The sequence below is a fragment of the Lynx canadensis genome, chromosome B2 (assembly GCF_007474595.2).
Source record: "Lynx canadensis isolate LIC74 chromosome B2, mLynCan4.pri.v2, whole genome shotgun sequence".
Classification (NCBI taxonomy): domain Eukaryota; kingdom Metazoa; phylum Chordata; class Mammalia; order Carnivora; family Felidae; genus Lynx; species Lynx canadensis.
The window spans coordinates 105,310,862-105,325,025 of NC_044307.1; the positions used below are offsets into that span (position 1 = coordinate 105,310,862).

The 14,164-nt window shown below is 41.3% G+C and overlaps 1 protein-coding gene across 3 annotated transcripts in view; it reads left to right on the forward strand.

Annotated features, from left to right (window-relative positions):
• NT5DC1 (5'-nucleotidase domain containing 1) overlaps positions 1 to 14,164 on the forward strand; it is a 138,930-nt gene that overhangs the window by 107,781 nt on the left and 16,985 nt on the right. For all 3 annotated transcript variants that reach the window (XM_030316202.1, XM_030316201.1, XM_030316200.1), the window contains exons 7-8: positions 2,707 to 2,881; positions 4,639 to 4,736. In XM_030316202.1, coding sequence (XP_030172062.1) covers positions 2,707 to 2,881; positions 4,639 to 4,736 — 273 coding nt within the window. The remainder of the gene's footprint in view (positions 1 to 2,706; positions 2,882 to 4,638; positions 4,737 to 14,164) is intronic.

A 14,164-nucleotide genomic window follows, 5' to 3' on the forward strand; every position in this document is an offset into this window, starting at 1 on the left:
AGTATATCATTTTCTGAGTAGAGGGACTGTAGGCTACAAATAAGAGATATACTTGATATTTAAGCTGTTGTTAAATTGAGTCATGTGACCGGAAGTCCCCAGTTTGGCTGGTACCTTCAGCAATGGTTAGTTCATTCAGTGTCTTAATCAGAGACCTGAGGATGTCATCAGGAACCCAGGTTCCTTTCAGATTTCCACTTGACCATCCTGGTTATGTCAGACGTGAGCTTTGTGTTGAGGAGAGCTGCTGCCCTTCTAGGTGGAATGTGCAAGCCTAGCAAAGCACAGAGTAGAAGAGGGGACGTATATTCGTATGTAGATGTCTTCTCGGTGGTGTATTCAAGATTCCAGAGAGTCTCAGAGTTCTCAGGTCCCAGTGGCCAGGCACGGGTCTCCAGCACTTCCTAAACAATTCACTGCACTGCAGGCGGAAGGAATCACCAAGACAGGTTCAACTGGTAGAGACCCATGACCTCCCTGAGCACCCAGCCCCTCAGAAGAGGGTGCAGCCTCATAGAAAAGCAGTGTCTCCAGCCAAGGAGAAGCGGTGGGATTTGGGCAGGCAGACAACAGTGTTTGCTACCATTTCTGGTCTTTGTTTCATTTTGGCTTTTTGCTTAGAGACTCTTCTTCCTCCTGCTATTCTTGAAATAATAACTTTGATTATCTGTTATTTTAAGTGCGTGAGACTGTACAGAATTAAAGGTATAGCCCACATCTGTGGCAGAGTTTATCATTCATTACAAGCTCTTTCTCCTGTGGTTTTGTTTATGCTTGTGTCCTTTTCTTAGTAGTTAAAGAAGTTGGGTTCTCTTTTTCTGCTTATTAATGCTACCCCTCATAGAACAATGTCTCTGAAGTACTTTATGAATCTAGTAGCATTTCAGGCAAACCTACAAGTGTCTGCTAAGTATGCACCACTCTCAAGGCACCCTGACAAGCATTGTGGCTGGGTCTGACCAGAACTTCTGGAGATACTGGCACCATCTGTCCCAGAGCTCAGACTGACCCCTTGGACTCTCTAAAGACTCAAAGGGTCAGCGCCTGCTGGCCCTGCTCAGTGATTAAAGTCCTTTTGCTGTCAGTTGCAGTGCCTTCTGACCTTTTCTAGCTGGTTTTTCCATTTGACATCTCAGCACCTCTCACAGGCTGTACTAGACTGGCCTTCTAGTCTGAATTCCATCTGCAACACAATTGTGACTCTGAAGAACCCAGCTCCCCTCTCACTGGCTTCATGCCAAAGATGCCTTTCTGGGGCATTATCTGAATACTTATTTGTCGTTTGTATTCAGCAAATATTTGTTGAATGATTGAAAGAATATTTATTAATTGACATTCCAAATGCAGTAAGGTTTTTTCCGGACTCAGAACTGCTGATTAGGGGCGCCTGGGTGGCTCAGTGGGTTAAATGTCCTACTTCGGCTCAGGTCATGTTCTCATGTTTCGTGAGTTCAAGCCCCACATCGGGCTCTCTGCTGTCAGTGCAGAGTCTGTTTCAGATCCTCTGTTCCCTTCTCTCTCTGCTCCTCCCCCATTTGCTCACTTGCACCCGCATGAGAATGTTTTCTCTTTCTCTCTCGAAAATAAACATTTTTTCAAGAAATTAAAAAACCCTGCTGATTATATTCTTTTTTATGTTATCTATTTTTTTAAGTTTTTATTTATTTATTTTGAGAGAGAGTGCACAAGTGGGGGAGGGGCAGAGAGAGGGAGGGAAAGAGAGGATCCCAAGCAAGTCCCATGCTGTCAGCTCAGAGCCTGACTCGGGGCTCAATCTTGAGAACTATGAGGTCATGACCTGAGGTGAAATCAACAGTCAGTCACTTAACTGATTGAGCCACCCAGGCACCTCTGTTATCTATTTCAATAGTTTATCAGTTCTTATCAAATATCCAACATTCTCAGTTGACATTTTCATTCATCATGTCCTTAAGTAAAGAATAGGAAATATTCTCTTTTTTTTTTTTTTAATTTTTTTTTTCAACGTTTATTTATTTTTGGGACAGAGAGAGACAGAGCATGAACGGGGGAGGGGCAGAGAGGGAGACACAGAATCGGAAACAGGCTCCAGGCTCTGAGCCATCAGCCCAGAGCCTGACGCGGGGCTCGAACTCACGGACCGCGAGATCGTGACCTGGCTGAAGTCGGACGCTTAACCGACTGCGCCACCCAGGCGCCCCTCTCTTTTTTTTTTGTAATGTTTATTTATTTTTGAGAGACAGATCGAGCATGAGCAGGAGAGGGGTAGAGAGAGAGGGAGACACAGAAACCAAAGCAGGTTCCAGGCTCCCAGCTGTCAGCACAGAGCCGGATTCAGGGCTCAAACTCACAAACCGCAAGATCATGACCTGAGCTGAAGTCGGATGCTTAACCGACTGAGCCACCCAGACTCCCCAGAACAGGAAGTATTCTTAAGAAGCAGTTAGCAATGGCATCATTGGTATGTTTGAACCAAGTTTTTCTCTTTTTATCTATAGCTTTGAGAGAGATGAACTTGTTTGAAGAATATACAGAGTCAAACAGTTTTTTTTAGAAGTGAATCTATCTCTGTCTCCTGGACTTTTGGAGTTCAAAGTCCTTTGGCTTCAACACTGCTTTGTTGGAGAGACAAGGGAACTTCAGATCCCCCTACTTCTCCGCCACGTTAGCCCCTCCTCTCAAACAATTTTTTTAAAGAAAAATCTCTTTGACATTTTTATTTTTCAGAAAACTGTGGAATATATTTTCCAGAAATAAAGAGAGATCCAGGCAGATATTTACACACTTGTCCTGAATCTGTGAAAAAGTGGCTTCGACAGATAAAGAATGCTGGGAAAATTCTGTTGTTAATTACAAGTTCTCACAGTGATTACTGTCGACTTCTCTGTGAATATATTCTTGGGTAAGTAATGAGTCATTCCATTTTCATGGTCTTCTATAATACTGGATAACAAATTAGGCTAGTGCTGTTTTAAAAGTGCTTGACCGTGACCGTATCCTTATATTAGACAATGCTGAGAGACATGTAGTTGTTTCTCGTAACATCCCTCAACATCTGTCGACAGCAACACCACCCAGGTACAGTTTAGCAAAGCAGTGTTACGGGGGCCAGGATGCTAAAAGCCCACCAGTGGTCTGGGCTTTAGATGTTCTGAAAGGTTGATAAACGACATGTCCTTCAAGCAGTGCTCCATGAATTTGGTTTCTCAGCTTTGGATGACTGTTGAGGACATGGAGTTGTAGGTTTCACTCCCAGATACATACAGACCTGGAATACAGCGCCTCTAGCCATTTGAGTGGGGAGCCGTGTACTTCACCATTTTGCACAGCTGGTGATGGGCCTGACATCCTTGAAAATCGAGGCAGTACAAATGCACAGACTTAAGACACATATGGGTTCAAGGCCTACCTTGCAACTTGCTCTGAGACCTGAGGTATGTTCTTGCACCTCTCTCATCCTCGATTTCGTCATCTTAAAAATGGGACAATAATACCTCAGAGGTGTGAGAGGGGAGTTTAAATAAGCGTAACACAGATGAAGTATGAGAGTAGTTGATAAGTTTCAGGAAGTCTTAATACTTCTGTCATTCTTGTGAGCAATACCAGGGAATATCCATGCTCAGAGCCAGATTCTAAAATGGGCTACTAGATCTCCCTAACGTTTCCTAGGATTTCAGCAAATACTGAATTGCTGGGAGTATGAAGCAAGTTTAACCCTCAAAACTGACCTCCAGCTGACTTGTTTAGCCTCCTGGTGTCCATGTTCCTCAGCACATGTGAGCCTAGATGGGTCTGTGATATACTTAGATCTGCCAGTAGATTTTCTGCTTTTTAATAATACATAAGCCTGGGGTCCTTGAAGTGAATTAAGGTGGAAATCCTGGATGCCTTGCCCAGTGCCTCTCAGACTGTGAGACTATTTGCTGTCCTGATAGTGGGACCATGCTTCAGAATAAGCACTCTTACCTTCTTTGTCATTAGCATAGATAACCAAAGTTTTTCTTCCTATCTTACGGTCTCTTTAGCATAGTTTAGATTTGTAGTTACTGTCTTCCCCATTGCTATAATGAATTCCATCTACCCTTTGCCATCCCAAATGATCCTTAATGTAGTATTAAATGCAGGCCAAAAAACAATTATTGTTGTTATCTAAAAATTACCACATTATAAGAGTACACTGATTTTCAAAAGAAGATGCCTTCTTCATATGTGAACACTCTAAAAGATATCACCTGACTTGATCATGCTAGCTTTCTGTAGGACCCATGTAACACACAAAATTATCAATACCTTTTCCTGCTAATAAATCGAGACAAAGTTCAGGGCCCACATTTGAAGATACAGCTCATGAATATTTTTGCTGTTAGAAGCCATTGAATTCACTCACTGTAACTATTACCATCATGAGAAAGCCAGCTTTGCACCCAGAGTTAATGAGTTAATACGCATTTTTCCCCTTACGTTTATACTTCAAGGTGTCGTCAGGAAAAGTTTTGCTCAACCACTTCCTATTTCTGTATATAAAATATATAGAAACCATGCAAAAGTTAATCAAAAGGTAAGAAATGATTCTGTGGTCTGATAGGTAAAGATGAAGTTCTATTTTATATGGGCTTTTTCTAATTTCTTAAAATTATGAAAAATATTGTTGCTTTTTAGGAATGATTTTACAGATCTTTTTGACATTGTGATTACAAATGCATTGAAGCCTGGTTTCTTCTCCCATTTACCAAGCCAAAGACCTTTCTGGACGCTTGGTGAGTTAACATTTTGTTTCTTCCTTATTTAAGATTTGAGGGGCGCCTGGGTGGCGCAGTCGGTTAAGCGTCCGACTTCAGCCAGGTCACGATCTCGCGGTCCGTGAGTTCGAGCCCCGCGTCAGGCTCTGGGCTGATGGCTCAGAGCCTGGAGCCCGTTTCGATTCTGTGTCTCCCTCTCTCTCTGCCCCTCCCCCGTTCATGCTCTGTCTCTCTCTGTCCCAAAAATAAATAAACGTTGAAAAAAAAAAAAATTAAAAAAAAAAAAAAAAAAAAGATTTGTTCATTCAGGTACTTCGTAAGTACCTGTTGGCTGACAATCAGGTGCAAAGTTCTGTGTTAAATACAACCAGGGGTATACAGGTGATACCAAGTCTTCTTCCCCCCTCACAGAAATGCATAAACAAACACTGCTACTTAGCAGGTGAATAAATGCATGGGATGATCATAGGCCATGTTACCTGTCATGACAAATATGCCTGAAAAAAAAAAAAAAACAACAGGAAATGCCTGCCTGCTGAGTAAACCAGGAGGGCACTTTAGAGGGGCTGACCAGGGAAGGCCTGTCCAAAAAAGTCAAAAAAGGTGACTTACCAGGCAGGACCTGAGGGACAGGTAATGAGAAAAGCAGAAGAGGGGTGGCAGTTCCAGTGATGGAGAAGAGGCCAGCGACTCATGGGAAGAGAGAGGCGGAGAAGTTAGGGAAGCACGCAGCCTCATACACTGTGACAGTGGGTTTGAATTTTATTCCACAAGCTATGTGAAGCATTCAGTTGAGGTGTATGGGTAATCTGGAGAGCTCTTTGGCTGAGGGTGGTGAATGGATTGCATGTGGGAAGAATAGAAAGAGGAAAACCATGGGGGTGCCTAGGTGGCTCAGTCGGTTAAGTGCCTGACTTAGGCTCAGATCACAATCTCCCAGTTTGAGTTCAAGCCCCTCATTGGGCTCTGTGCTGACAGCTCAGAGCCTGCCTGGAGCCTGCTTCAGATTCTGTGTCTCCCACTCTCTCTGCCCCTCCCCTGTTTGTGCTTTGTCTCTCTCTCTCACTCTCAAAAATAGAGAAAGAAAGAAAGAAAGAAAGAAAGAAAGAAAGAAAGAAAGAAAGAAGAGAAAAGGAAAGGAAAGGAAGAAGGGAGGAAGGAAGTGAGGGAGGGAAGGAAGGAAGGTAGGAAGGGAGGGAAGAAGGAAGGAAGGGAGGGAGAGGGGGAGGGAGGGAGGGGGAGAGAGGGAAGAAGAAACCAGGCACTAAGTGTGTCCCAAGTAAGACACCGTGGTAGTTTGGTCTGAGGAGGTAGTACTGGAGATGGAGAGGAGACATATTTAAGATGCATTGTGGAGATGGACAGTAGGACTTGGTGATGCTTTCAGAAGCAGCAGATGAAAAGATAATCAAAAATGACTTGTTGATTTTTCTTTTTTTTTTGAATTGAGCAAAGGAGTGAATCCTCATGTAGCCGTGAGGAAGGTTACAGAAGAAAAGTTTGTATGGGGTGGTGTGGTGATTAAGAAATCATGTTTTGACATGCCTACAAATTCTTCAGCGGGGACTAACAATTAGGAAATTGTATGGATGAGCATGGAGTCCAAGGGGAACAGCTTTAGGGTCAGGGTATAAATTTGGGAGAGTCATTAACTCATAGAAGGATATTTTAAAGCCATGGGCTTATATGTGAGATACAGAGAGAATGACAGAGATAGAAACCAGACTGCAGATAGGTTCTTCTACATAATAGTTTTTAAACAGTTCATCCTTCTGTCTCTCGATACTTTTCAATTAAACAGACATAGTGCAAAAATGCAGTAACTTGTTAGCATAAGTTAATACATTTGTGGTCCCCAGTGTATTAAAAAATTTGGTGTATTTTTAATGTGCATTGTTTTCTGTTACTGGTGTGTGTGAAAATTTAATAAAAATCTCTGTAGAACAACATACGTACTATAATAGGTATAGAACAGGTATAGATTTTCTTGGAAGAAAATGCAAAAATCCTGCAGATAAAAATAAACATTGTTGAGTACTTAGTTATGTGTTTAAATATAAATTTATGAAGAGGGGGAAACATTTAATTTTTTTTGTTTAACAGAAAGAGTATTATTTGAATCCCTGATGTTATTTCTTGACAGCAAGGATTTATATGAGACATTAAACCAGTATATAAAAACCACCATCACTTTCTCACTTTCTGCTAGACCAGGGTTTCTTAACTGTTGCACTCCTGAGATTTGGGGCCAGGTATTTCTTTGTTAGTGGGAGTGGGGGTGCCGTCCTATATGTTGTAGGCTGCTTAGCAGCATCCTTAGCCTCTAATCATCTTACCTCCCAATTTGTGACAACCAGAAATGTCTCCAGACATTGTCAAATTTGCCCTGACGTCCAAAATTGCCATCATTGAAAACAACTGTACTAGACCATTCTCATGGACATATATGCATATCCTCATATTTTCAGTTTACAAGAACAAAATATGCCCTTGGGGTGCCTGGATGGCTCAGTCAGTTAAGTGTCTGACTCTTGACTTCAGTTCAGGTCATGATCTCAGGGTTCATGAGTTCGAGCCTGGCATAGAGCTCCATGCTGACAGTGCAGAGCCTGCTTGGGATTCTGTCTCTCTCCCTCTCTCTGCCCCTCCTGTGCGCGCACACACACACACACTCACTCTCTCTCTCTCTCTCTCTCTCTCTCTCTTCCTCAAAATAAATAAATTTTTTAAAAAAGGTTCTCTAATTCATGATGTTGTATTGTAGTGTTTGTTTTGCTGCTGATTCTGAGTCTTTGCCTACCTGTAACTACTTTGTTTCCACTGCTGGTTTCCCCTCATCTTTCTCTCTCTCTCAACAAAATATTTTATTGCAGTAAGATATTCATTGTGCTCAAAATCAATACAAAGTAAGTTATTAAAATTATTTTCTTACAAATGAAACTATGGGGACACCTGGGTGGCTAGTCGGTTAAGGATCTGACTTCGGCTCAGGTCATGATCTCACCGTTCGTGAGTTCGAGCCCTGCGTCGTGCTCTGTGCTGACAGCTCAAAGCCTGGAGCCTCCTTCAGATTCTGTGTCTCCCTCTCTCTCTGCCGCTCCTCCGCTCACACTCTGTCTGTCTCTCTCTCACAAGTAAATAAGCATTAAAAGAAATTTTTTAAACAAATGAAACTATGTAGTTAATAATAGCTATGAGTAAACAGCAACACAAATGTAGCCTCTAAATCAGTATGTAATCTTCTAAAGATTGCTAACAATACTAAAGGAAAAATTTGTTGACCATCGTTGTTGAATTCACTGATTTCCATTAAACAAAAAAAGTCTTCTATATGTTTAAGACAAATAAATTTATTCCTTTGAAGAGTAACCAGAGAAAAGTCTGATTCAGTCCTATATATGCAGTTCAGTGAACTTTTTGGTTAAATGGCATATTTTCCAAGCTTCACACCTATTTCTCAAACGGAGTTTTCCTTAATGTTAATGTCAAAGCATTCTACATTTCATATTATAAAGTGTCTACATGAGTTTTTAGTCAGTTTGGAACTAATATCCATGGTATCACATTTCTCTTTAAAGGTTAATGTTTGGCAGCATTCTGTCTTAGCCTTCCTTTCTTCTCCTGCTGTCTTCAGCTACCGCTCTGACGGTTTCAGCTAGTACCTATATATGAGTGACTCCCAATTCCTTATCTCTAGACCTCACTTTTCCCCCGACTTACAGAGGCATATTTCTATCTGCCTTCTAAATTCTCCACACCCTACAGTCCTAACATTGCAGGAAACTTGGGATGTGCTTATAATAACTCATTAATTTCCCCCCCCCCCCCATCTTGGCATGCTCCTCTTCCCATATTCTGTAATTCCATTATAACTTTTCCAACAGATTTTACCCAAACCAGGAAGATCAGTCATCTTCTGTTACTCTCTCCCCTTCACATCACACCTGCCTTCAGTTTTCTCAGATTGGTCACCTACCATATTCCTGCCACTGCCCTTAGCATCCCTTGTATGAACTGATACATTCACATCACTACTGGGTATGACGGTACTTAATAACTGATGTCCCGCCCCCATCAGCCTTGTAACCCTCAAACCACCCATCCTCCATATGGCTGTTAATGTTATCGTATCATGCAAGTCATGTCAGTCTGTTCTGGTAACCTCCAGTGTCATGTAAATCAAATCACTGCTCCAAATGGTTAAAAGTAGAAGTAAAATAAGGCAAAGGATGTATCTGGGATGGAAGGAGTTGGGTGAGTGTGTCCTTGCAGCTGTCGCACAGGCCTGACGTCATCCATTGTCATGGGGACAAGAAAGGGGGAGCGTTGCGTCCGAGTTGGCGAGTTGGCGGGGGCTGAGTGCCTCCTTCTAGGCAAAATATGCAGCATCCTGCCCCATCGCTGTGATTCGGCTTTTTGCCAGTGCGAAAGCCTGGGGAGGGGGTGGGGAGGTGTAGAGGAGAGGAGTCCATCTTGCAAGATTGTAACTTCATTGAGGAGAGTGACGATATCTTTTTCACTGCCGTGTCCCCTTTGCTGTCAGCTACCCATCCTCCTGCCCTCAGTTTGAAAACCGTGATTCCCAACTTGCTGTCTTTGGTTTCTTGGCCTCACCTGTCACCAGTACACTCTGAAATCTTTCCCTGAGACTTCCCTGGAGCCTCATACCACATTTCCTCCTGCTCACAGCTCTGCTCAGTATTCTGAAATGAGACTTGATATTCTCCTTCCTCCTAGAAAGTGCAACTGTACACGCTGGCCCCTTTATAATCTTTATCTTCATTACTTAACTATCTAGTGAATTGCCCCCCAGCTATAAACTTCCAGTGTCTTCACCCTTTTACATCCAGCATGTTGTACATCAAGTCCTGTTTAAACTACTTCCTCTCTGCTCTCTGTTTCCTTCCCATTAGGCCTTCATTACTCTCTTCCCTGTGAGTCTCTTACCTCATCCTCCTGCCCTTACTTTATATCTCTCCTTTCTTCCACCTCTTGCCTGCTGCCCTCAAATACTTGGCACATATTTTCATTTACATAGAAATTTTAAATATATTTTAATAACTTTAAACATATGTTATATGAGTCACTTATTACTTACTCTGAGGCATACAGTATAGTTAATCACATACACACAGAATCTCATTGGCTCCCCACCCCATGAAGCATCTAAGGCGATTCTGAACCTGGTTGCTAAGTTACCTTTTCATCTGCACTCTGTCTGATCCCTCCAGATGCCCATTAGTCTGGCCTTGCCAGAATGAATGCCTTCTGTTCTTCTATCAGGTTTTCAATCCTGCTGTTCTCTCCACATCAGTGTTTCCCAGATTTTAATGCACACTCACACCACCTAGGGATCTTGTTAGAATGGAGATTCTGATTCAGTAAGTCTGTGTAGAACCTTAGATTCTGCATTCTAAATTTTTTTTTAACGTTTATTTATTTTTGAGAAGAGAGAGAGAGAGCGTGAGCGGGGAAGGAGAGAGTAAGAGGGAGACACAGAATCTGAAACAGGCTCCAGGCTCTGAGCTGTCAGCACAGAACCCGACGTGGGGCTCAAACTCACATACTGAGATCATGACCTGAGCCGAAGTCAGACGCTCAACCGACTGAGCCACCCAGGTACCCCTAGATTCTGCATTCTAAACAAATTTTCTGGTGAAGCAGATACTACTGGTCAGATCACCAATGACAGATTTTAGTAACCCTAAGAGAGAAGTTCTTAGAGCCATTAATTGAAGATTGTTATTCTGAAAAGAAACAAACTTCCCATCATATTAGGTATGGAAATGAGCTAGATAGTTAAAGAATAAACTAAAGGAAAAGACTTTTAAAGAATTAACTGCTATTAGTTATTAAAGAATTATGAATATTAAAGAATTATGAATTATAACCCCAAACCAAAGTAGATAAAGGTTTTGCTTTCTATTCTATTAAATTTGCTCCTACTCACTGGTAAGGTATTTATTTCTCTTAAGATGTAATTTTCCTTTTATGGCTCCCAACACAGACAAGCATTTTAGCAGATATTTTCATTAAAAAGTGTCTTTTTAAGGGAGGCACCTGTCTGGCTCAGTTGGTAGAGCATGCGACTCTTGATCTCGAGGTCATGAGTTCAAGCCCTACATTGGGCCTAGAGCTTACTTAAAAAAATAAATTTTAAAATACAGCATTTTCAATATTAAGCCAATATAAAAATTATTACAACATATTTGGGGCACTTGGCTAAGAAGAGCCTGACTCTGATCCCGAGGGTCATGAGGTCAAGCCCCACATTGCATGTGGATATCACTAAAAAAAAAGCTTACTTTTTAAATGTCTTATTGCCCATGCCAAAGAATAAATGGAGAAAGTATGTATAAAAAAATGCACAATTGGGAAAAAAAATTTTCTAACTCAAAATTGAAGAAGGGATATGTAAGAGAAAATATTAAATGTCCAGTCAAGTCCACATTATATAGAAAGGAGTTCAGGAAATCAAAAGAATTAGAGATATATTTTCAATTATAAATCATTGCTAAGTAAACCTCTACCAAGTCAGAGATTGCTACCAAAATATTAGCATCCTGAGGACAGGGACTTGGGCCATCTAGTTCACTGCTATATACCTCGTACCTGAAGTGTTCTGTAAAAGATAGTTGAAATAAAGAGCAAAAGAAAAAAAAGAAAATGAGTTTTTTCCATCTCAGAGTCTATTTGATCCCACCAAGCTGTGAGGATTCTCTCGTGTTTGTAACTTTTTCCTTATAACAACAAAAGATTGGCAACATCTCACATAGCTACCAATAGATGACTATTAAATAAATTATGGAACATGCATCTATTTTAAAAACTAGGTACATAACAATGTATTATCTAGAGGAGTTTTTTTTTTTTTTAAATTAAATTGCAGAAGAATGTGCTAATACTTCTGTTTAAATGGGAGGGTTCGGGGCGCCTGGGTGGCACAGTCGGTTGAGCGTCCGACTTCAGCCAGGTCACGATCTCGCGGTCCGTGAGTTCGAGCCCCGCGTCGGGCTCTGTGCTGACTGCTCAGAGCCTGGAGCCTGTTTCCGATTCTGTGTCTCCCTCTCTCTCTGCCCCTCCCCCGTTCATGCTCTGTCTCTCTCTGTCCCAAAAATAAATAAACGTTGAAAAAAAAAATTTAAAAAAAAAAAAAATAAATAAAATAAATGGGAGGGTTCGTGGGTATTGCATTAATTGCCAAGGCTGCTATAACAATATACCGCTGACTGAGTGGCTTAAACAACACAAGTGTATCTTCTCTCAGTTCTGGGGGCTAGAAGTCTGAGGTCAAGGTGTCAGCAGGATTGGTTTCTTCTGAGGCCTCTCTTCTTAGGAGGGGCATCTTTTTCCAGTAACATATAGTCTTCCTTCTGTGTCGTAATCTCCTAATTCTCTGTGTCTCAATCTCTAATGAGGACGATAACCGTATTATATTAGACTCACCCTAATGACTGAATTTTAACTTCCAAGGCCTTGTCTTCAAATACGGTCACATTCTGAGATGTTGGTGGTTAGGACTTCAACATATGAATTTGAGGGGAACACAGTTCAGCTCATAACAAGTATGTACACATGCCAACTCTTCAAAATGTGGGTTTGCAATATGCGCAGTTTATTGTATATCACTCATACCTCAATAAATGTGTGTTTAAAAGGGAGAGGAAAAGAATATATGTTACCTTTTGTAGAAGAGGTGAGTGCATAGCAGATAGAGTTCAAAAATGGGACTTTTAATATATGTAAGTGTATTACTGACAAAAATCACATAAATCACATAAACACATACTGTTTAAACATTAAGATAGTAACTCCAAGCACACTGGGAGTTGGGGGGAACAGGTGTGAGCTGCCACATGAACCACATTCAGGCAGCTGTGGGCTGAGGTGAGTGGTCAAGCACAGGTACACAAAACTTCTTACAAAACTCTTGCTCTCTATAGCAAGGTTTTCTGACCTAAGATAAGTTATGGAACTTATCTTTGTTCAGGATTGTTAGCCATAGCCTTGACTGTATCATTTCCCCATATTTATTTTGGGACTCTTTTACTGACTAAAATTTTACTACTTTGTGGGGCGCCTGGGTGGCTCAGTCGGTTAAGCGTCCGACTTTGGCTCAGGTCATGATCTCGCAGTTTGTGAGTTGGAGCCCCGCGTCGGGCTCTGTGCTGTCAGTTTGGAGCCTGGAGCCTGCTTTGGATTCTGTGTCTCCTTCTCTCTCTGCCCCTCCTCCACTTGTGTTCTCTCTATCAAAAGTAAATAAATGTAAAAAAAATTTTTTAAATAAATAAAAATAAAATTTTACTACTTTGTTTTTACTTTTCTTGTCCATACGCTCTTAACAATAAGAAAATAAAAAGGTTGTTTGATTTACTATTTGCTTTAATTGATTGCTCTTCCAGCTCTATCCAACCCTTATCTGCTTCCTAACTTCAGTCAGTTTTGGGGGAGTTTGCATGTTATAGGAACAACTTTGAGCTTTGGTCTGAGTTTTTCTCCTTGAAGGTTATCACCTAAACATCCATTAGTCATTGGGGTGCCTGGGTGGCTCAGTCGGTTGAGTGACCAACTTCGGCTCAGGTCATGATCTCACGGTTTGTGAGTTCGAGCCCCGCGTCGGGCTATGTGCTGACAGCTCAGAGCCTGGAACCTTCTTCAGATTCTGTGTCTCCATCTCTCTCTGCCCCTCCCCCACTCATGCTCTGTCTCTGTCTCAGAAATAAATAAACATTAAAAAGAAATATAAAAAAAAATCCATTAGTCATTAAGTTAAAAGATTTGAGGAATAATTTGGACATCTTACGATACTCAGGTACAAAAAATTGTTCTGAATATATATTTTCATAGGAAGATTTCTTAAATTAATGCATTTTGCCCAGTTCTTAAGAATGTTTTAAATTGAAACCATGACATAATTGAATTTTATGAAAATAATAGTGGTTTACATTTTTAATAATATAGAACTGTTTCCTGAGTCAATATGAGGGAGATTGTATAAACAATACTTTACAAAATGAGGTTCAAAATGCAATCTAAAGTCCACCTTTTTTTAATTCATTGCTGACCTGTTCTTAATATAATGGAGGAAAGTAGGGGCGCCTGGTGGCTCAGTCAGTTAAGCGTCCGACTTTGGCTCAGGTCATTATCTCACGGTTTGTGGGTTCAAGTCCCGCATCCGGCTGTGTGCTGACAGCTCAGAGCCTGGAGTCTTCTTTGGATTCTGTGTCTCCTTGTCTCTCTGCCCCTCCCCACCTCACACTGACTGTCTCTCTCTCTCTCTCTCTCTCTCTCTCTCTCTCTCAAAAATAATAATAATTAAAAAAAAAAGAAGACAGTAAACAGCAATCCATATGGATATTACAGAAGATGACAGATAAAAATTTCTCTTGTGCTACACTTGTTTCTTGTTTGTGGCAATTCCATGAGCCATATCCAGGTCCAGGAAT